Raw genomic sequence first — 23,501 nt, 5'->3', positions numbered from 1 at the left:
TAACTGTGTTCTGTTTTGGGTTAGTTATTTTAGGTTAATAATATGTTTTCATTTTTGTCTATTTTGGATTCAGGTTATACAGCATATTATTTTAAATTGAGTACACATGCATGTCTGATGCATTAATTTGTACTAAGTGTCTTGTGGGGACAGTAGTAAGATAAACGATGTTCTGGTCTTTCATAGAAGTTATCTTTTATTTTCCTGACAGATGGTTGACCCTACTCTAGCCGAAATGGGAAAGAATCTGAATGAAGCAATGAAGATGCTAGAAGACAATCAAAGGTATATACAAAGAATAACAACCATAAAACAATACCTGTTTGTGCTCAGGGTATGATTATTAATGCCATTGTCATTAAGTGGGATAGAACACATTTTCCTGGTAGTTGAAGGTCATACTGTCCTTCTGAAGCTTATACGTAAACGAACTGCTGTTTCTCAAGTAATAGGATTTTAAAAATATCCACACACGTTTTTATGCATGTTCTCTAATATATTCAGAGCAAGTCCAGCAAGTCCATTTTTTTCAGGGTTGTTAGATCTTTTCCTATTGCTGTGCAAGTAACTTTTAATATTTTTGTAAGACAGCTACATTGATGCTGCAAAACATAAACTAAATACATAATTTGTTCTTGTGTCTTTAACATAGAAAAGCAGAGGAGGAAAATGAAAAGAAGTATGCACGGAAGGATATTCCTGGACCACTGCAAGGCAGGTGGGCAACAACAGTTTTTGGATAATGCTCTATACTGTTTAGAATATGTAAAATACATGTAACACTTCTGTGTTAAGGCAAACAGGAGCATTTACCAGGTCTGGCATTGTAACAACAACTGTGACTTTTTCCATATTCATGCAGGGAAAAAGAGATTACTTGTCCTTATTGACTGAAATTTTGAACAATTGGAAACAATTGGTGCATTGGTACATATTGTTGTCATTAAGACTTACAATAAATATAGATACACCTGTGCTATAGAATTGAAATTCATTAAAAGACCAAGACAACAAATTAATAACTGACAAGGCAGAAAAGTTTAAAAAAAATAAAAATAAGAACTTAAAAATCCAGTTTTATCTAAAAATTTTATGGAGCTTTTGTGCATATGGCAGATAAAATCATTGCATCTGAAAACTAAGACTTAAAATTTGTTGTAACCTCTGCTCTGGAAGAGGAAATCTTTTCTTCAGAAAACATGGCAAAATCTATTTAAGTCTTCTGTGTACATAAATTAACCTTGTTCTGGAGTTGAGACACTGAATTAGCTTTTTCTAAGAATTAAAAGCATTTCCAAATGTCATTGTGTCCTAAATGGCCTCTTGGCTAGGCAGTGGTGCTTAATTTGTTGTTCATTTGTTTTTTTGATGTGTTTTTTTTTGTTGTTGTTGTTTCCTCTCACTGGTAACACAGTGGCCAGGACATGGTGAGCATACTTCAGTTAGTTCAGAACCTAATGCATGGTGAGGAGGAAGAGGAGTCTTCACAGGCCTACCGGTAAAGTCAATATGAATTGTTGTATGTGAAAGATACCTGATTTTAGTCTACTCCGTGATATTACAGAGCTTACACTTCAAAATGCTTAAACGTAAAAAGATATTATGCAACTATGTGACTTTTAAAGGTTACTTAATTACATTATATAGCAAAGCAGAGTAATGCATTAGGCTTGGCTTTCTTAAAATTATCAAGCTTTCATCAAGTTAGGGCTATTAGTAAATGGAGTTGTACAAGGGAATTCTCTCTGATACGACAGCTCATTTCATTTTTTACTTTCTGAAAGTTTATTTATTACCTCACCCTGTAAAGTTTAAAGGAGGTTTCCATTTTCCTGCAAAATGGAAATAATACTAACTTATCTGTAGAAGTGTAGTGAAAACTAATATTTGAAAAACAGTTTGGAGATGGGGAAAAAAAATCAACTAATGAAAGCTATGCTGTAATAACGGTCCCCTGAGTTTTGTCAGCATGAAGAGGAGAAGGTATATGTTTAATGTACATTAAAGTCACAATGCAAATAAGGAGCCTAGTTCCAACTCATGCTTGCTGATTACAGTAAACCTTTGGTTATCAGTAGGATTTACCTTGGATGGCTAAAAAGAAGCTGAGATGTTACTGTAAGCAGCTAGGCCAAGTGAAGTGCAATGTCTACACTGGCATTTTAGTATGGTAACATACAACAGCAAGATGGTGACTGGTATACTGTATTTTCCTCTGATAAATATTTAAAATTACATGTCAACAAATTCTACTGCTGTAGTAAAAACATGCAAACCTAAATTTACTGAAATGTTTGTGACTTGAATTTAGTTGGCAGTTTCTCTGTTCTGGCTTGCAGACTTCAAAATGTTGGTGAACAGGGTCACATGGCTCTACTGGGGCATAGTTTGGCTGCTTATATATCAGTGCTGGACAGGGAAAGACTGAGAAAACTTACAACAAGGATCCTTTCTGACACTACCCTCTGGCTCTGCAGGCTTTTCAGGTGAGTCGCTCTGAATAACATAAGTAAAACTGGGCAGTAATAATCGTTTAAAAATACGTGTGATATCAAGAAACTGCTATCATGAAATTACTGGTATTCTTTGAAAGATCTTTAACACATCACATTATTTTTCTTTTTTTTTAAAGACATTGAATGGCAGAACTTGTTAGGAATATGGTTGCCATAAAAATAGTACTATAATGGCTATATGGTGGAGCTAAGGACCAAAGTGCAGTTCCGACTTACAGCTGGTTGATCATTTAACTTTCTGTTTTTGAGGTATATGTTGTGTTGCTGTGGTTTGAGGTGCTTCATATTTTTGATAGTAGTATTCAGTTAATTTGTCCTTTGCGCTTCCTGGGTCTAGCTCACTTTTCTAGGTAGGGATGGATTCACTGATTAGAAATTCCTTTTCCCTTCCTGAAACAACAAAAAAAAAAACATTTTATCACTCTCGTGATACTGCGTCTTTCGGAAAATGTTCCCAGTGCTACTGAGAAGTGTTGGCTTTATTTGTGTGTAGTACAAGATTAAATAGTTAATATAACTAAATATGTAAAGCTAACACAAATTTGTTTGAATTGTAGATCGTAAAGGATTTTATTATTAGGCTTATCTTCATCAGGATTATTTTATAAATTCAATGATAATGACTATCTGTCTGACTTAAATATGTTGAAACTTTGTGTGATGATGAAATTTGAGAAGTTGCAGGTAACCCAGGTCTTTTGCCAAATGTTTATTTATATGTAGGAGAGATGTGATTTTGTAATTAATGAGGAGTATCTTTTGGAATGTAGTCCCCAAAGTTTTGTGACTCATAGGCAACAGCATTTAATAAATACAATGCTGTAAACTGTTTCATACCTTTTGACATTTTCTGTGGCTATGAGTAACACTAGAGGGATTTTCTTGTGCCCACGTTAGGTTACAGAAATGTTGCATAAAGGTGAAGTAAATGTTTACATGCGGGTCATTTTGGAATTAAACCCTGGAATACTCGGCAGGATTTGTGCATCAGATAGTCTGCAGCAATATGTTTCAGTGTCTTCACGTAAACTTGCGGATAAATGCTGTTCTGAAATGTCACAAGACTGTTGATTTACTTGTTGCACAAAAAATGCTAAAAGAAATATCTAGCATGCAAGTTGCTTTATAAATTGACACATCTGCTGTTTCTGCTGTTGCTGTTTTCTGTAGTTACAACAGTTAACGGATTGCCCTCAGTGCAGAACACTTACACCTTATCTATTCATTTTGCTCCTATTTCTTGACTGTAAGTTTTAATGTACTAATTTGAGTTCAGTGCTTAGAAAGGGAGGAGCAGGAACACACTCCCACACTCATAAGCCCCAAAGAAATGTTCTTAATAAATCAGATTGAAGGCAAAATAGCTATAAAATCATTAAAATATTTGCAGGGAAGAAAAATATTTTATTTATGTACCCCATCTAAAACATCTGGAAAATTGCTTTGCAGTGTACTGAATAAATTGTGGTATTACTCTCAAACTTTGTAAATTACAAATGGCATCAGTAACTTTTGGCTATTATGAAATATTTATTTGTGACTTCATAATTAAGTTTGCCCATTTCTGCCCATTTATCCTATTTCATGTATCTTATTCCTATTTTTACTAACATAACTTGAAGGATGTCATGTTGCATTCTCTTTAAAATTAGTAGTCTAGAATTTACATATAATAAACTCAGATGAACCCACCCCAGCTCTTACTAAGCAAGGCTTTGAACTCTGTAAAGGAATGTTTTTTAGGACTGCAAATATTTTTTTTTCTTTTTTACTTTGTCTCTGAGTTTAAATCAATATATATATACAAGGCTTCTGTCATCATCTCAGCCTGTTTCAGTAAAGCTTCCTTCTGCTGAATTTTTCCTGTTAAGGTAGTTTTTTGCTCTTTCTTTGTCCTCCTATAACACTAACCAGTGCAGGAGCTCATTTTAGTTGCTAAACTAGCTGTTGGTTTGGGTGTTTTTGTTTGTTTGTTTGTTTTTTTGGTCATATTTACTCAGATTTTCTTACAGGTATGAAAATGGGTCAGCTTATTATCATGAAGATGATCGTGAAGGTCTCCTAAAAATCTGTCGACTTGTTATTCACACACGCTATGAAGATTATACAGTGGAAGGATTTAACGTGCTATATACTAAGCAGCCCATTATATACATTAGTTCTGCAGCTAGAACAGGCCTGGGCCAAGCTCTCTGCAATCAGGTAAAGTGAATCAGTTGGGGTTTCAGCTGCCTGTAGAACCTGGCTGGCTTCATATTGCCTATTAGAAATTTACATTTTAAAAATATATTCAGACTTTTCCTGCAAGACAGTGATACTTCCTATTGGCAGCAAGACACTGATACTTCCTATTGGCAGCACTCTTGTAAATCAGTTGGGACCAGTGAGAAATTTCCTCTAAAACTAATTGTCTGCCTTCAACTTATGCTTTTAAAAATTCTTCCAAAGTTTTCTCAGTGCTACTGTGTTGACTGAATACATGTATTGTCAGGCAAGCTGGGCAGTCCCTCTGCAGCTCTCCTGTTCCTTCCACGTTTGCTTGTCATTGTCAGATCAGTGTTCCTTACAAGCAGATTCTTCTCAACCTTTTCTCTACTTTGCCTTTCTATGGACATAACAGATTTTTGTACCTTATAAAATTATGTTTCTGAGACTTAGGATGATTCCTATGCCTGTTAAATGAAAGCATGAAAAGGGGTATTTTGAACAAGGAAGCTTGGGCCTCAAAAAAGTTCAGTTCTGATTTTAGGAATAGGTTAACTTTGGTGATTTTGAGAACTCGGTTTTCCCTGGTGGTAAGAAAAAAAATAGCAACGTGACTGTACAGCAATACATTACAGGGGAGAGGGAAAGAGAATCGTAGGTGAAACCATGCTTTGATGCCAATGCAATATCTGTAAGTTAGAAATACAAATACAAAAATACTATGTAGTGTGTTGGTATTGTTTATTAACCGCACTTTCCAAAATTATAAAACATAGGCAAAGGAAATGAAGTTCATACTGGGAGTAACCTTGGTAGCTGTAGTGGACTGTATATTTAAATTAAAAACACTTGACTGGGAAAAAGTAGTTGCAGGTTGCATATTTGGTCTGTGTTTTGCAGCAACAATACAGTGGGAGCGAGAGAAATTTTCTGAATATTTTCAGTGAAACGACCCACATGCTAACTCCTTGTTTATTTATTAAAAAAGACGAGCAATTGTTTCTAGATTGCTTTGCACTTTTCATAAGCCACTGGTCAGGGTGAAAAAGACCCAAACATACTGGATTCTGACCTCTTCCTCTCAACAAATGTTACCATTTTTGAAATGAATACAATTCAGGGAGAAGCGTGGTTCCATTTCAGAAAGTTTTGTTTGGAATTGGAAACAAATCACTGCAAAAAGCAGTGTTTTAATGAAATCCAGTTTTTTCTTAATTATGTTCAGAATCTGTTATGCCAAGCATTTATTTGTATGAATTTTCATATACCTGTATGAGCTGATTGAGACCGTACACAGATTTTCTTGTTGCATACCTAATGTTTAGCGATATTTTTAAACTTAACATATACTAAAATGAAGGGTCAAGTTCTTGGGACTTATATTTTCTTAAGTCTTTGGAGAGGGTGAGTAGGGGTACAACTAAGAGATTAAAAATGTAGACAGCAAAGAAATAAAATTGTTAGCATAGAAGGAACTGGTCTGGGCCAAAATGACTTAGGTAATAAGTGGTAAAAGTTAATTGCAGTAAGTTGGTGTCTTTTGCAGGCAAAATGTTGCATTGACTGAACCTTTTTGATTAAAAAAAAAAAAAATGCTGCTAATGATTGGTATTTTGGGAGCCTTTTGCTTCTGAGTACAAACAAAAGATAAGACACTACTGTTAACTTGTCCTTATCAGGTAATCAATGAATTTAAGTGATGATGTTTTAGATTAGATTTTGAGAAATAGTGTATGTTGTAGAGCACAAATCGGAACTGAGTAACTGGACAATCAGTCATTAATTCACCTTCTGTCAAATAAAAGTATAAACACAAACTGGTCTGTAACTAGTTCTCTTAATTTGATGAACTTCCTGTTCAAAGTGATGAGCATGATCAACTAGATTTCAATTGCCTAGTGATCTTCCAGGTTAAAGATTAAAATGGGTAAGAGACCTTCATCCAATCCCCATACTAATTATGCAGAACTGTCTGAAATTTACCTCTATAGCAAAGGAAGAACGTGAACATAGTGATGTGAATTAAGCAGTATGCTCAAAGTTGACAGATTGCTCTCTACTCAGTAGTAAAGTGACTGTGAACTTCCAGTGGAGTAGGGTCCATGCAAAAAGCACATTTGCTTATAGGCTACATGTATATTCATTCAAAGGGTGGCCAAGAAAGAAAGGCTTGCGTTTAGGCTGTTGTACATTGCATAGATATCTCAGTAGAAATGCTGTATGAAGTTAATGTACTAATCAAACCTATTTATTTTTTTTTCTGAGTTTCTCCTCTGCTTTCTTTTCTCTGCTAATAATTTGATTATAAGTTTTGGCAAGAAACTTACTTCATAATGTACTAGCCAGCTTTTTATTGACATGTTTACTACTTTTTGTGTCACTTAATATGTGTGTTTCTGTGAACGCTTGAAGTGACTATTCTGAACCATGTCTCAGTTGTTCAAATTCCATCATTTTTATTGCAGCTGGGGTTGCCCCTTTCTTGCATGTGCCGTGTGCCTTGTAACACCATGTTTGGATCTCAACATCAAATGGTAAGTTTGTCTTCCTTAAGAGCTCTTTTTTTGTTCCCGTTAATAAACTTTTTCCTAACAACATTATTGACATTTACTTGATGTACTTAAATTTTCAGCCGTTAAGTCCGCCATATTATAGCTGTAATAATCAGACTGAAATTTTCTGGAATGTCAGTAGCTTGTGTCTTGTCTTGTTATTTGCAAGGTACTTTTAATACTTTTAATGTTAATGTGCTTTTTAGTCCAAGATTTCTAGAATATGTGTAGTAGAAGGTATGTTTATAAACTCCACTATGTATTTCCATTGTATTTTTCACAAAGGTTTTTTTTGACCTTTGGCTTATTTTACCTTTTTGAGAAGAGGAAACTGCAAGCCACAAAGACATTAAGAACATCTTTCAGAACTCTAACATGCTGTTCCCTTTCACTCTTAATGCACTTTTCCAGTTCAACAGAAACAAATCTCTATTGTTTGATACACATATTTATAAACACATATCTTTTTCTTATTGATAACAGGATGTTGCTTTGTTGGACAGATTGATTAAAGATGATGTTGAGTCTGGAAAACTGCCTTTGTTGCTTGTGGCTAATGCTGGTAAGTGCTATGGACAAATAATAAAAAAGGCACTATTTCATGAATATATATATATATATATATATATATATAAAATAATATTTTTCCTTAAACAGCTTAGTGTTTGCATGCCAAAAAATGTCATAACATATCTTAATGACCAGACAATTGTCTGTTTAGAAGGGTTTTTATTTAATTGATTCAAAGGTGGATTGTACTATTAGAGTTCTGCTTGTGTCAATTGGTGCATTAATGTAACTAAAGTTTTTTTTAGTGAACACATCTCTTATTGAAAGTCAGTTTCATGTTAACGCTTCAGAATGTTTGATGGATGTGCCATCAACTTTAGCTCTAAAAATTGCGTCTTTCTTTTAGTTAATTGAACAAAATTGTTCATTAACAAAGTTAAGTTTGAATAAAGGAGGTGGCTTACCTGCTTTGGACTTAAATATATACGTCTGAGATGTTAATCTTGGTTTCCATTCTTTTAGCTGAAGTAATACTTTGAAAATATTAAAAACCTTTTCATTTCTTTTTTTGAGGCTGCTGAGCCCTTGAGTGCCTAGGACATCTAATTTTCTGAGTATTTTTAACATACATTGGCAAGCAAAACAAGCATCTTTAATTTTATCTAGAATGCAAATTGTCCATGTGTCACAATGAACCAGGTATGAATATTGTGTAGCTGGCTCTTTACATATCCTCCTTCCAACTCTTGCTTGTGACTTTTTTGACAACAGTATAAGAGGTCCTCTTTCATAGAGTCCTGGTTTGCAGGACCTTTGTGATAGCTTTGTTTTTCCCGTTTCAACAAAGGTACACCAGGTGCTGGGCACACAGATAAACTCGGGCGGCTGAAGGAACTTTGTGAGCAGTATAATATGTGGCTCCACGTAGAAGGGTATGGAACTTGAGATTTCTTTCTGTATAAACCATATTTGTTAAGAAGTCTGAATAATAGACAGCACATAGCTTTACAGCTAACCAGGTAGGGGAGGACAGTAGGACAATCTTGATTTTTGACACACTAAGCAATTTGTATGGCTATAATTCTTTCCATGTATGAGACAGATTGTTTTACATATACAGGAAAAATTGGAGTAATTATTTCAGCATAGGATACTGGTTACTTTTACTCAGAATGTAATCTTATCTGTCCATTCTTTGAAGAGCTGGAATACAAAGAAAAGAGGGCTTTATAGGACAATTCAGGGGAGACATGGGACAATTCAGGGGAGACATTATACAGTGATTATTGAGAATGAGAAAGGAGGACGAAGCGTGACAACTTCAATAAAAGTTGTCAAGAAGGCTGCCATAAGAGCAGAATGCAGTGTAACTGGGAGGAAGATTAAACCAAAAGGAAAATAAATTGGAAGAATTTAGACAATGTTATTGAAGACTCTGGTGCTCTTAGATTTTTTTTGAACCTGGAGTAGAGACTCTTTCTTTTGATGTTTCATTGTATAGTGTTATATTTGCATGCTGTTTATTTCTGATATTAGATTGTTGCTGAATTATGGGTAGGAGTTCAGGGGGATGATTTCCCTAAAGGTTGGTCATGTTTTTAGATTGAAATGGATTTTTAGTTTTGGTCTTAGCATCTTGGAATTCCATGTAGCGACATCTACTGCATAGTTCATTTAAAAAAAAATGCATGAACAAAAATGACCTCCCTTTGCATGTCAACAAGCAATATTAAACTGAAGATTAAAATGCTCTCTTAATACACACTTAATATGTGCTAATATCATTTATTTTTATAGAGTGAATTTGGCAACTTTGGCTTTGGGTTATGTCTCCTCTTCTGTACTGGTATGTTTTACTATATGTAGAAATCTTATAATGTGCTTTAGGCTTTAAGGTCATGATCTAATCAAAATACATACGGTTTATGTTCTGCTTATTGTAATAAACTTCAGGCTGCTACAAAATGTGACAGCATGACTCTTACTCTGGGTTCCTGGCTGGGTCTCCCAGCTGTACCTGCAGTGACACTCTACAGACATGAGGATCCTTCTTTGGTACGTTCAGCTTTTCGGTCTTTATTCTTGAGACACTGAAACTTTAATTGTGATTGTAATCTTCTCTAATAAGCATTATTATTAAACTTACTAGTTTAATAAGCATCTAAATTATAATTTGCACAAGACCCCCTATTTAAACTGTGGTGCATTCTGTAATCTGGCAAAAATGAAGTAATGGAAAAATAGAAGATTTAATAGAAGATTTTTGTTTGTTTGTTTTCCTCTTCAGTCCTTAGCAGCGGGGCTAACATCAAGTCAGCCTGTAGAGAAACTTCGTGCCCTGCCCCTATGGCTCTCCTTGCAGTACTTGGGCCATGATGGAATTGTGGAAAGGATAAAGCATGCTTCACAACTAGTAAGCAGCACTTGGTTGGTTGGTTGGTTGGTTGAACAACATAGCCTTGATTATGGCTACGTTGCTTCTCTGAGTATGGGCTGGAGGCTGTACTTGAGAATCAGTATCAGAATTAACAGTCTGAATCTCCAAGCAGAGAAGAAGTTCAGTTAGCAGCACAGTACAAGTGATACCCAGATGGCTGTCACAGAACACTGTTACACTTGGGATTGTTTTTATAATAACTGTTAATACATCTTTTTGATCATGATGTGTTGTAGAGGAATCAGCTAGAAATATAGTAGTTATTGACAACATAGCATTAGTTCATACTGTTATGAACAAATAATGAAAGCAGAATAGTAATATGAGGGGGAACAATGTTTCCAGAATGTATATTTTATTAGCTTTAATGTTAAATACTTCATTTTTGTTCATTCTAACTGTAAAAATCCACAATCTTTTTTTTTTCAATCACTTCTATATTAACCGTTTTGCTTGAAAACTGTTAAAAGACTTATTTTTGTACTCTTCTTGGCATTACGCTGATTCAAGCAATAGTAAATTACAAAGCTTGACAAAAAAGATTTCAACACATTTCTTCAAATGCAGTAGCAAGTGTACTATTTTTGAATTAAGATCCTTCAGTAAAACTTACCGTCCAATATAACATGTATGTTAGAAAATGCCTTGTTTATATACAAAGCATTTGTATTAAAAGTATAGCGCTTTCTCAAAATTCAGAGAAGAGCAAAGGGAAATGGAAAGTTTCTGTAAAGGTTAATGAAGAAACTATTGGCATGAAAGACCTAAAAGAGTGACAAAATAATATTAGTCATTAAGATTTTTGTGGCGTTGAAGAGTGATCTTAGCTTTTATAATAGTCTATTAATAGTCTTTAACCACACGAGAATGTCTTCTCTAATGAAAATAATTTAAAAAGCTATCATAACCAGTTGCTATGGTAGCTTTGGGAAAATTAACTGTTCTGCTACACACTGTGCTTTAGTTAGTCAACGGAGCTGTATTATCTCTGCTACTTTGTCAACAAATACACTTAAGACTTGAAGAAAAACACTGTACACAGTGTTTTACTATTAATGGAAAAATAATTTGTTTTGTATTACATTTATAAACAAGAACTAAATGGATCTCCAGCACCTCGTAGGGTTTTGTTAACAAATGGAGATGATGGTGGTGAGTGTTTAAATTTTATCAGAGTAAGTTTCAGCTTCTAAAACTGTTTTTGTCCTGTTCTTGTTTCCTTTCTTCTGTGGTCTTCTAGAGTCAAAGGTTGCTGGAAAACTTGAAAAACCTGGATTTCATTAAAACTTCGGTACGATCTGTATTAAATACTTTGGTTGTATAGCTTAGTCTTTACTATATTAAATGATAAAACTAATTGTTGTTCAAAGGAAATTATCTAAAAATATTTAAAACACAGTAATTAAAAATGTTGGTATCCTTTTTAGTTAAGTTCAGGTGTTCAGTGAAATTGTGTGGCTTGGTTGTGTATGGCCTCTAGATTGTACTTGTTCCATTGCTATGAACTCTTGCACTCATTGGAGCTGACAATAACTTGCAGAAATTGTCTCCAGAGCTTGATTTAATTCCCATTTAAAATGTCCATTTGTTCAGCAATACATTTACAAAACGGATAATACATTTATGATAGCAGTTTCCATAAGCCTCTCAAATACATTCTGCCTCCATCTTGCCCTTGAGATGGTGCTGTGAACCCTATGAAATTCTATGCAAAGATATCCATGCTGAGGGTTTTACTCCAGAATCTGTTTCAGAAATTGTACCTGATGTGCTCATTTAAAGTTCTATTTCAGTGAAATGTCCTGTTCAACTGTTTTGTTTTTTTTTAGTGCTATTCTGAAAGACAGGGTTTTTTTTAAATTGTTTTTTCAAGAGTATTAGTAGCTTTGGGAGTTGGAATTACTGTAGCACTTGCCCCTTCTACCTAAATAAACCTTGCATTTTTAGGATTCTTAGGACTCAGATTCCCCAGTCCATTTCTCCTATCCCCAAGGCAGAATCAATTATCTTTCTGCTGGAACTTTCTTGACATCCCCCAGTGATTCTTGGCAGATCTTGAAGAATGTTTTCTTTAATCATTAATGCCTGAAAATATATAAAGCTAAATTGACTTCTGTCAGTACAATCTATTTGCTAGTGAATGTGCTTAGGTTTCTCATTTTATGGTGTTCAAAGTTCAGTTATGCATACCTTAAATCAATACAGTTCTGCTTTAACTGAATAATGATTTATTTTCCACTGTTTACAGATATGCTTACTCAGACTCCTACAGAGTTAACATCTGAGATAGTGTGAACATTGTTACTGCCATCAAAATGAAATGATCTGCTTTACTCAGCAGTCTAAAAAATTTTGTATAGTGTTAAATCTTTAAAAAGTATGAAAATATGTTTATAAAATTATTTCACTTCTTGTTAAGGTTGAAGATGAACTGAGTTCACCAGTGGTGGTTTTCAAGTTCTACCAGAAGTATTTAAATAAAGGTATGTGACTTATTTAAAAACAAACAAACAAACCACAACAAACCAATTGTCTGTATCTTCATTTAAAAAACAAACAAACAACACCTGCAAATTCTAAAATTAATTTGATTTAAGTAAATTATTATTAGGTACATTATATGTGGTACACTTCTCTTGTGTAACATGCCTTTGAAAAGGTTGTGAACACTGGTCGTAATGTAGTGATAGAATTCATACACGTGATAGCTTTTTTTAGATAGACTGCAGCGTTTTAAATGTGCACAGCAAGTCATTTCTCCTGTCTTGACTGGAGGAAATTTGCATATGATTTTGATCAAGAGAGCAGATGATGATAATCCCCCATAAGCTGCAAACTGCATTTGAGGGTACTGTTGAGGGAAAATCTTCCATTGCTTTTGTTCAGACTTTGTTTCTTTCAAACATTTAGTGGCTAGTTGTCAGAACCATGTTTCTCTGCTTTATTGCCATTTTCTGTTGCAATAGTTTTGGAAATAGCAGAACATGTGATGACCAGCTCTGTAAATCGTGTCAATAGGTATGGTAGCCACACCAAACATGGCTCAGGGCAGAACATCCCTACTTGGATGTCCTTTCACAGGAAGAGGAATTTTGTCCTTTTGATTACAGCAGAGGACTTTCTTTATGCTGCTCAAATGCGCACATTCTGAATGTGGGGACCATGTCCACCTGGGTGAAGCAAATTATTGATAGAAAATTTTGAAGTTTTACTATGAATGTTGATTTTAATTTTCTGTGGATTTTTTTTTGTTGTTCGGCATGGAGGAAGGTTCTTAATCTAATTAGTGGTCACATTTATGAAGTAAACCTCTTCATTGTGGTCCAGTGAAATGACTTACTGGATAGCTTTATCCATTGATGCATTTGTCTGAACAGCTTTACTAGGGAGAATTCACCCACCTGAATTCTAAGGATATAAAATCTTTGGCCCACTTCTGCATAATCTGTGCATAGAGTGGGCTTTTAAGTCCTTACTATTATTTGTGTGCAGTAAAAAGTAATCATTCAATCTCAATTTAAAAATGTAGCCAAATGCATCAAAGTAAATACTGCAGCCTGTTGTGACAGGATCCTGATTTGCAAAAGCCCTGTTTTTATTTAGGGGGGACTTGAACCTCAGCAATGTGAGAAATATTTTATGGATTGTTTTTAAAGCTAGTACATTCAACTCTTTGACTCCTAATATTTTTCTTGTTCAACATACCTTAAAAAATTCCTTGTTAGTCTGCTTGACATAGTGTAGATGTGTCACATTACCTAAGAAATGTACTTATCTTTTATATGAAATTAGGTTGCCGTTTGTTTAATTACGTAAATACAAATCTCTCTCTGTGATTCTTGTATTTTTGAATTCAGATCAAACCCCAAGTGCTGCACAGGCTTCAACTATTCCGCACCCCATAATAAGCAATGAAGGACACATTTATGACACTTTCAATCAGTGGGTAAGAATGGATGTTTTCCTCTTTAGGAGAAAAGGAAATGAGGGTTGAGTGCTTCCAGGGGTTCCTTGGTAACTATAGAAGTTTTAGTAGACAAGCTTGGTAATTACTCCTGATCTGGTATCCGTTGCAAAATCTGCTGGGCATTTGGGATTACAATGATGAACTTGAAGCACAGTTGATTTCTCACTCCTGATTGTTTTGCTTGTAATTGTTACTAACATATTAATTCATCTTAAACTTTTGGTAGTTCTGTGTTTTTTTTCCCTTGGGCTTGTGGCAATATGCAAAAACTTTCAGAACTCTTTTTAATTGGCTGAATACTTCGTTGATGATGCTTGTTTAATCACAAGAAGACAGACTTTCTTTTCCAGCTCTTAACAGAATTCTGGAAACTTGTGCTCACAGAGAGCTGAGCACATCACTCTTTTGTATTAATTGAATAGTAATCATAGCATACTTAACAACAATTTTATAGAAACTCCAGATTAAAATACTTGCAGCTTATTCTGAATTTTCATTATTTAACTATGTGTCCAGCTTTTGTCCTATCACCATCAAGCTAAAGTACTTTGTTACCAGAGGCGATTTTGAGAAATACAGGGAACTGTGCTGAGCAAGTGCTTCTCCTTAGCTGTGGGAGGAGTTTGACCTGAGCCAGTGGCTGCAAGACCGAGTTTGAATTTCTTTAACTGGGCATTGTCTCTTCAGTTAGGAGAACAGTTGGCGCAGCTGGTTCCTGCCAGTGGGGTTGATGTGGTAGAACTGGAAGATGAAGGCACGTGTGTGCGTTTCAGCCCCTTAATGACTTCTGCAGGTAACATTCACTTTACTCAATCACTTGTAAAAACTGAAATTTGCCATAAAAGTGTACATCAATCTCCTGGTGTAAAAGCAGATGTACTCAAGAAAGTCTTTACTATGGTGAGGGTTTTTTTCCCCAATAAATCTATGTTGACTTTATCTTTCCTTTGTGCCTTGGTAGCAGGTGCATTAGAGGTAGCTCAGTTACTGTATGTGACATTACCTCGTTAAATCTGCAGAGATAGATGTTTATTGATTATTTTTTAAAATTCATTAGCAACAGGAGAAGCTCTTGGCTTCTGAGAGTTATAAAAGAAGTATGAAGGATAAGTCATCCCCCTCTTTCCTTCTCTCAGATGCTTAACACAAGGAGAAGATGCTTGACCTTTCTACACAGGTGTTTCAACACTGAAACGCTGCTTATGTTCAAACTACAATTAATTAACCAGAAGAATTATTTACTAAACCCAAGGTTTTTCTGTAATTACTGGTGTAGGAGGAAAAAAAATCTGTATTTTGGAAAACCTTGTAAATTTGATGTTTAAGCTAGCACCATATGCATACTTTGTTTAGACCCAGCAGATGCATAGAACAACTTTCAGAGGCTCAGGCGATGAATGGTGGCTCCTTTTAGTTTGCGTGGGTTGAGTGGTTTAGGCTAGCAAAACATGTGATGCTGATGTGAGAGGATCCTAGTGTATATGGGAAGGTGCACTTCAGAATAAAATTAGTTGGTGATGCTGTGATTTTTTTAAAAGGTGTAGAAGTAAATTCATTGTCTTTTTAGCTATGGGAAGAGAGTTCTGATGCTAGCTACTGATGCAATGAAAAGGGTATTGTCCTTGTCAGTTTATAAACCCACCATTTTTCACTGCAAATGAAGAAAACGGCTGGTATATAGATCAAGATACACTGATGCTATCTTGAATTATATTTACAGTTAACTTGCAAGGTGGTTTCTTTACAGATTACTTGTTTATTTCAGATATCTATGTGTATGTCCATTCACTTCCTTTGTATGCTAATACATCAGCTCTTCAGTTTTAGGGACAGAAATACAAGATGTTGATCAGTTGGTAGACTGCTTAAAGATGAAGATACCAGTATTGACAAGTACACTGCAACTGAGAGAGGAGTTTGAGCAAGAAGTGAGAAGAACGGTAGGCCTCTTGTATATTGAAGATCTCAGCTGGCCAGGATTAGGTGTTGTAAGGTACATTTTTCAGTATTTTCTTCTTTATGTTTGGATAGACAGTGCAGTAGCACAAATGAATACAGTCTCTTTATTGGCAATTTGGATGCGTTGCTTGAAGATTAGTCTCAGTCTTTGCCCTCACTTGACATTGTGAAGTGGTTTTATTTTAAATAAAACAACTTAATTTTTTTATTATTTAGAAAAGCTGAATTGCTGTTTCTGCAAAATTAGAGCAGTGGTCTAATATTGGAGGCAGTATGTTGATCTGTTAAACAGAAATGTAATATGCAGTGTTGCTTTATTTAACTAAGCATAGCATACATTTTTGTCTAGTATGAGATTCACTTATATACTGAATAAAACCCTTTAGATGTGTATTCTGATCATCTGACACAGTCTGCTGGGTAGGATTCTGTACAATCAAAGCAGTTGAAGTATGATCAGTGTATTACCTAGAAATCTGTTGTGTTCAGTTAAGTTTGCATTGGCCAGTCTTCACCTCATGTTCAACCAAAAAGCTGATTACAAATGTCATTAAACTGGTTGATTTAGAATGTCACTTTAAGCTTTTGGTTTGTAAAATATAGGAATTTGTAGAAGCATGCTAGATGTGCAGATCTGTGTTTTGTTTTGTTTTTAAATGTACTGTAAAGTGAACTGACTCTTCTGGTTTGGTTTGAAGGTACAGCTATCACAGTGATGGGAAGAATGATGACAAGCAAGAAAAAGAATTAGAAAAAATTAACACAGAACTTCTGAAAAAATTAAATGAACTGGAGTCGGATCTCACTTTCTCTTTGGGTAACTGCATTATTAAAAAAAAAAAAAAACTTCCATTCAAGCTGACAGTCACTTCACTGTTGTGCTATAACCTTTCAAGAGGTCAGTCATACATAGGTCATTATAATGGAAAATTACACTGTTGTGTATGTAGTTCCTTTAGAAACAACATCTGTAACTCTGTCCTCCTCATCACTTATTTGAGTTGGTAAATGTTCAGCAGGGTGAGCTGCTTGCACTGTTTGCAGAAATACTTGTGAAAACTGACCTATGAGCACCCAGACCTGAAAGGGTTTCCTTGTCAGAGGGAATGAAAGCCGCAAGTGTTCCCCTTTGTAAACTGAGCCTTCTCGGGAAGTTTGGTATCTAGTGAAAAGCAGGTCTCATTTAAAAAAAAAAAAACAACAAACTGTCGACCAATTCACTGCTTTCTCTGGCTAGATTAAAGTTTCAAACGACTTGTGGTAATTAGCAGCACTTTTGAGCATATACAGTGCTACATTACAGATGTAATAATACTAATTCATTTACTTGACACTCTAAGTCCGCCTTTAAAAACTAAGTACCCTGGAATTGTGGAACCAAGCAGTTGGTAGATGGAAAAAAGTAACAAGTCTGAAGCATATTCAACACTACTATTTATTATATGATCCCTTGGCTGTATGAAATATCCACTGTTCATCTTGTTTAGATGTTTTGTAGTCTGCATAATTTATACCTATGTAGATATTGTACTTAATTACTGAAGTGTGTGTGTTTGTCTTTATATGTGTGTGTATTAGGATTTCCAGATTAATAAGCAAGGGCATGGTATGTATTCTGAGAATACGTTTTTATGTATCACAAACACTCGATTCTCCCTATGTTCACAGGCCCAGAATTTGGAGGACAGAAGAACTGTGTTTATATTGGCATGGTAACTGAGGATCTTGATGTGTCGGAGTTAGTTGAAACTATTGCAGCAACAGGCAGAGAAATTGAAGAAAATTCAAGAGTATGTGTTAATGAATCAAAGGGCATTTCAGCATCTCTCATTTTTCCATATTAACTTCAGGACAGTTTTGTTCTTTGTGAAAATACTTCGTACTTGCCTGCAACAAACTGTATTAATTACTATAGAAGTTGTCCGCATAATCCATACTCATATTACAGGATTATAATATTCTGAGGATGTCTTTATTTATGTTCACAGTCCTGTCTTTGGTTCTATAAAAAAACAGTAGTATTGAAATAGGCTCATTTTATCACTAAAATTTAAGCTGTCAGAAAAAAAAAAAAAAGAGGGAGCTTATGGTGAGCTGGTTGCTTTGAGGAGCTCAATGTAGGGAGATGTAAGCTGGTATAAAAAGTCTCAGATAACTGCCCTAATACGTGTGGAAAACTTTTAAATCAGTGGCATAATAACTAAAGTTACAAATTATCTATTAAATTACTAATGCTAATGTAAGTCTTTTTTGTAAAAGCATTTACATGATTTGAGTTCTCCCTTGCTGTTAGGATCAGGCATAGCAGAATTCCCAAATGACCTTCATCACAAATGAATGTCTGTCCTTTCACTCCTAAAGCACTGGGCATTTAACTTTGTCAAAAAAAAAAAAAAAACTTAAGACATCCCACAGGCCTATTTCTGCCCCTGGGAATGTTGGTTTTGGCAATTAATTTTTTCTGGCAGTGTTTTCTGGAGCCTCTTTACACATTCTTGACATGCTGTGCTGTTTTGAAGGTGAGGTTATAGAAGATCGACTGGCTGTAGAGTTCCTTCTTTTTTTCTTCTTTTGCAGCTGAGAGATTAGGAACTGAATTTTGGAAAATGTATTACTCTTATCCTGAAGCTTCTTGGGGAGAACAGAGCAGTGGAGGACTCTGAAAGATGCAGTCCTGGGAACCAACTAGAAAAAAAACATGGAACTGAAAGAATCTTAAAACATTTGATTCAAAATTGATGTTCAAGCCCCTTCTGTAGTCAGTTCATCTCTTCCGTGTAGCTAGTACAGTGGATTATTTAGCTTGCTGTGGTGACCAATTTCTGCCTTGCATTTCCCCCAAAGAAAAGGAGCAGATTCCACTTTTCCCTTTGTTTTTTATTAACTGACAGTAACCTAAGTCGATAGCCTTCTGGAGGAAGTAGCTGTCACCAAAGGCTTGCAAAATGTTAAAGCCTATTAAATTGTGCCAATCGGCATTTTTCTTGCACACAACAAAACTGTGGCTTTGTTTTTTGGTATTTTGATTTTTATCCTCCCAGAAAGCTGCTTGTGCTTTGCAATACAACACATCACTGACACTGGCATAGATTGCCACAAGAGTCATAGTGACAGTCATACCAGTTTGCAAGCCGTAGTTGAGCCTTATCTTGGCTGCCACATACCTGCTTAGGCTTGCTGTGAGTCTTAGTTCTGGGCACTTCTGGAAACCAAACCACACTTCATAAGCTTAAAAATTCTCTGTCAGATTTAGCTTCTGAGGAACACTTCTGTGCTAAGCAGACGTTTGATGAATTTGGGTATCAGCTGATCTCCAAGTAAAAGAGAAGTAATGTACCATTCTTGCTTAAAATGATGTTCTGCCCTCTGGGCATATATATATTTTAAGTCCTATACATTCTTTAATTTACAGTAGCAATGAAATAGGGCTTGTCAAATGCAAATTTAAATTAGAAAAAGATATCTGACTACTCGATTTACATTCTCAAAGCCTGAATTAAAAAATACAATTTCAATAAATTACTGTATTATTACATACAGTAATATAGTAAATACAATATAATATATAGCATAGTAAATCCTACTAACTACTGTATGTAATAATTTCTCTTTTTATTAGCTGTTGGAAAACATGACTGAAGTTGTTAGAAAAGGGATACAGGAAGCACAACTTCAGCTTCAGAAAGCAAATGAAGAACGACTTCTGGAAGAGGTAAGACTAAAAAATAGCTATCTAGGTAACTTGTAATAACTTGTCACAACACAGGTAGCGTGCTCACCAGCCAGTGTTTGCTTGTGTCCTTCACAGGGGCTGCTACGACAAATACCTGTAGTAGGCTCTGTGCTGAACTGGTTTTCTCCATTCCAAGCTTCACCAAAGGGAAGAACATTCAATTTAACAGCAGGTAGGACTCAGTGCATATGCAGCCATGTTAAGCTGTGTTCTAGATGTTTCCAGTTTTATACTGAAATTGCAACGCACTTTCTTGTGATGATTTGATTGTGAATGACATAATCCACCCTCGAGATGTAAAGGAACATGCTCTTTACTCCTGTAATGCTCAGTAAGAAAATCTCCTTCCTTCTTGTTTAGTTTGGTTCTTGCATGCTGAGTCATTCTAAAAAAGCTGTATTAGACACTGGCATTTGTTAATGCAGGAATAATTGTTGGCCACATGCTCTGCAGAAGTTTATAGCCTTGGAGTTTATTCTGAATGTCAAAATACGTAAGGTAGTGGGGTCTTCTACTATTGCTCCCATGTATATGCATGGGTATTCCTTCTGTTGTGATACCTGACCTTGATTTCTGTCTGAAATCCTGGTTTCAGATGTCACGTAGCTATGGCGCAGTGATGAAGTACTAGTTTCCAGGCAGTGGTGTAATATCTGAGAAAAGGGACAGGCTAAAACTAGCTGAGGACAAGCATGAACACAGCATTGCAGGAGACAGTAATGAATGGAATATTACAGAATATAGGGCTATTATTTTACTCATCTATCTGTAATTCATGACTGGTGATGTAAAAAGAACTATCTATAGCAGGTGCATCATTCTTGGTGATGTACTAGCATAATACTCTCAAATTATAAACTTTCATTTAAAAACTGCAGCAGTCTTAAGAGTATTTCTGAACTCAGCAAAGTGTCAGTTGGACCTAGAAAAATGGCCCAGCTGTGTATGTCTCTGTAATTAGCCAGGAAGGCTTTCTGCTCTGACGAGAAGGGTTGTACAGCAAGGAACTACAAGGTGTCCTTGGGAATGTTGTTCCATTGACAGCTAGACATCCTTCCACAGTGCAGTGCTCAATAGCTTGCACCTCGGGATGTGTCAAGCTCAGTGGAAAAGGACAAGTGGAATACTGGAGGTAGCAGTGTTGGGAAGCAGGAGTGAGGGGAAACTTCATTCATCTTCGTAAGACTCAGCACGCCTGTCCCCAGGTGCTCAAAAACCAACTACACTTCAGTGGCTGTTTCAGGTCAGCCTAGGCCATATGGTTTCAGAAACACGTATTACAGATAGACTGTTGCATTTGTTATAAATACAGATTAAAAGAAAAGTTGTCTATATTCAACTTCTACTTGCCCTTTTTTTTTAACCTGCAGGTTCTCTAGAATCCACAGAATCTACGTATGTATCAAAAGCCCAAGGAACAGGTACTACTCCACCACCAACTCCTACTTCCAGCCTTACAAAGCAAAGACTTCCTGGTAAGTTTCTACTCACTAGTTTTATTTCTAAAACTTGCTGAAGTATCCTGGCCTCAGCACACATCTGAGTAAATGCACCTGTAACTGGAAGCAAGGAATTTATATGGTTAGGATGCAGGTTAGCACCCAAATAAAAGCTATTTCTTCGCAGTTGTCAAATTAAGATACTTCCTTTGCGCATACCTTGCACATACCACATCTCGCATTTGATGCCTTCATTGGTACTGTATTCTCCCAACACTTTGCAGGTCAAAAAATTTTTAAAAGGTCTCTAAGAAATTCCGATGCCTTTAGTGAGACCAGTTCAGTCAGCCACTGTGAGGACCTGGAGAAGACGGATCAGAGACCCCCGGCTCTATCCCCTGGCCAAGAGCAGAGGTCGCCAGAGACAGAAAATCCAGAGCAGCAGCAGCAGGAGGGGACACAGACACCACCTAAAGGCACTGAGGACATTCCAAGGGACTGCACAAAGGTAGAGGAACAAGAAAGTCAAAGATAAAATCTGTACTGTGGATTTCAGACTTTGCAGATGAATCACATGCCCTGGGAAGCAGGGCATTGGTGATGCATTTAAAATGTGAACAGTGCCACACACTAGTACAGTAATAACTACTGTATCTTATTAACTGGGATTTTGCACAAATATAAATTCCTCCCATGGGACAGAGATTTGTCTTACTGTACACTTATTACAGTTGCTTTAATCCTGTACATGTCAGTGTCACCAAAGTAGTAGTGAGATTTATTAACTGCTCGTAAATATTTGTAAAAAATAAAAATTGGCAGTTAAAGTTTCTGTAAGATTTTAAGCATGATAGTAGTTGCTAACTGGTCAGCCATGCACAAGATTAAGACTACAGTTGCACCGAATAATTGTAAATTGACTTTATTTTATGTGAATATATTTAAGAAACTGCCAATTTTTCACCTTTTTTATATTTAAATTTCAGTTTAGCCTCTCCTGCGAACCATCCTAGTCACACTAGCTCTATTTTGCCTTTTTTTAACCCTTACAAAGAGCATTGCCAAGCGGTTGTGCAATGAGTGTTAGGGATGGATGCCCATGTGTCTAGGAGTTCCTGAACTTTGCCATCAGCCGTTTTTCCCCGCTGTTGTATGACTTGACCCTGAGTACAGCAGGACTTTGAAAAAGGAATTGTGTCTGCATGCCTAAATGGCTTCTTGCTTCTACCACTGAAAAGGATGACCAATCCCTTGTTATTTTCCTTTGCACGCCAGTTATTGAATACATCTATGTAGTGTAACTGGAATTCTTTTCTGTTGTGTATTTTTAAAGCTAGTTATAGTAAAGCTTGAAAAAAAATTGTGCTGGTTTCAACACTTACTTTTGAATAACAGTAACTTGCCTATAGTAGAAATTGTACAGATTCAGTGAAATTACATAGTTTATTTACACTACAGCACAAATTCCTAGTGCCCAGAACTATTTAATGCACAAGTTATGCTTTGGATACATCTAAAGCTAGGGTATAGAAGTGTTTGTCCCCAAAAAATATTGAAGTTACTTTGCTGCAAATTTTCAGCCCCTTGTGGAAAGATCTTTAGAGAAGGTTGCTTTCCCCAAGGGAATCCCATCCCATCCCTACAGAGCTGGATACCAGTACTGTAGTTTGCTTTGTTTTTCCAAAAGATGTTAATTAACACTAACACAATGGCTGTAGTGGTAGCATAATTAACTTGGATAATCTGAAAAATTATAATATTTTTTTTAATTGAACTGTCACCTGATTTGACTTTCACCCTTTAGATCCAGTGGGGCTGGGATGCCACAACAAGGTTAATTTCACTGCTGAGGTAATTTATGTAAATCAGAGTGCAATTTTTCTAAAGTGCAAAAACAATTAAGTTGACTAGTCTTCCTTATTGGTTTCTTTGGTGCAATGAAGTATGTTAATAAGAGTAATTTGTTGGGGATCAAGGTATCACCACAATGATTAATTTTTAATGTTTTTATATTTGGAATTGTTAAATCAGTTTTGTTGGAATGAGCTTCATTCTTTAGATACTATCTGAATGTTTCAATAAAGATTCTTCAAATTATTAGCCTCGACTTATGGGAACTTCCTTCAAAAATATCGCTTAAAGTCAGCTCAAGCTTAAGTGTAGGCAATTTTCTTTCACTTTTT

The 23,501-nt window shown here is 35.7% G+C and overlaps 1 protein-coding gene across 4 annotated transcripts in view; it reads left to right on the top strand.

The window, feature by feature from the left end:
* The window catches only part of PDXDC1 (pyridoxal dependent decarboxylase domain containing 1), a 75,749-nt gene extending 52,331 nt beyond the window's left edge, over positions 1-23,418 (top strand). For all 4 annotated transcript variants that reach the window (XM_072023982.1, XM_027469010.3, XM_027469008.3 and 1 more), the window contains 22 exons: positions 212-285; positions 653-718; positions 1,415-1,498; positions 2,340-2,486; positions 4,529-4,718; positions 7,187-7,255; positions 7,757-7,835; positions 8,631-8,715; positions 9,581-9,629; positions 9,737-9,838; positions 10,071-10,196; positions 11,461-11,511; positions 12,640-12,703; positions 14,078-14,166; positions 14,875-14,980; positions 16,009-16,180; positions 16,845-16,963; positions 17,815-17,936; positions 19,766-19,858; positions 19,955-20,051; positions 21,250-21,354; positions 21,603-23,418. In XM_072023982.1, coding sequence (XP_071880083.1) covers positions 212-285; positions 653-718; positions 1,415-1,498; positions 2,340-2,486; positions 4,529-4,718; positions 7,187-7,255; positions 7,757-7,835; positions 8,631-8,715; positions 9,581-9,629; positions 9,737-9,838; positions 10,071-10,196; positions 11,461-11,511; positions 12,640-12,703; positions 14,078-14,166; positions 14,875-14,980; positions 16,009-16,180; positions 16,845-16,963; positions 17,815-17,936; positions 19,766-19,858; positions 19,955-20,051; positions 21,250-21,354; positions 21,603-21,853 — 2,340 coding nt within the window. In that variant the 3' untranslated portion in view covers positions 21,854-23,418. The remainder of the gene's footprint in view (positions 1-211; positions 286-652; positions 719-1,414; positions 1,499-2,339; positions 2,487-4,528; positions 4,719-7,186; positions 7,256-7,756; positions 7,836-8,630; positions 8,716-9,580; positions 9,630-9,736; positions 9,839-10,070; positions 10,197-11,460; positions 11,512-12,639; positions 12,704-14,077; positions 14,167-14,874; positions 14,981-16,008; positions 16,181-16,844; positions 16,964-17,814; positions 17,937-19,765; positions 19,859-19,954; positions 20,052-21,249; positions 21,355-21,602) is intronic.
* The last annotated feature ends 83 nt before the right edge of the window (positions 23,419-23,501 follow it).

The sequence above is a fragment of the Anas platyrhynchos genome, chromosome 15 (genome assembly GCF_047663525.1).
Source record: "Anas platyrhynchos isolate ZD024472 breed Pekin duck chromosome 15, IASCAAS_PekinDuck_T2T, whole genome shotgun sequence".
NCBI lineage: Eukaryota > Metazoa > Chordata > Aves > Anseriformes > Anatidae > Anas > Anas platyrhynchos.
The sequence above is the reverse complement of the archived record's forward strand: the minus strand, read 5'-3'. Positions and strand labels throughout refer to the sequence as shown.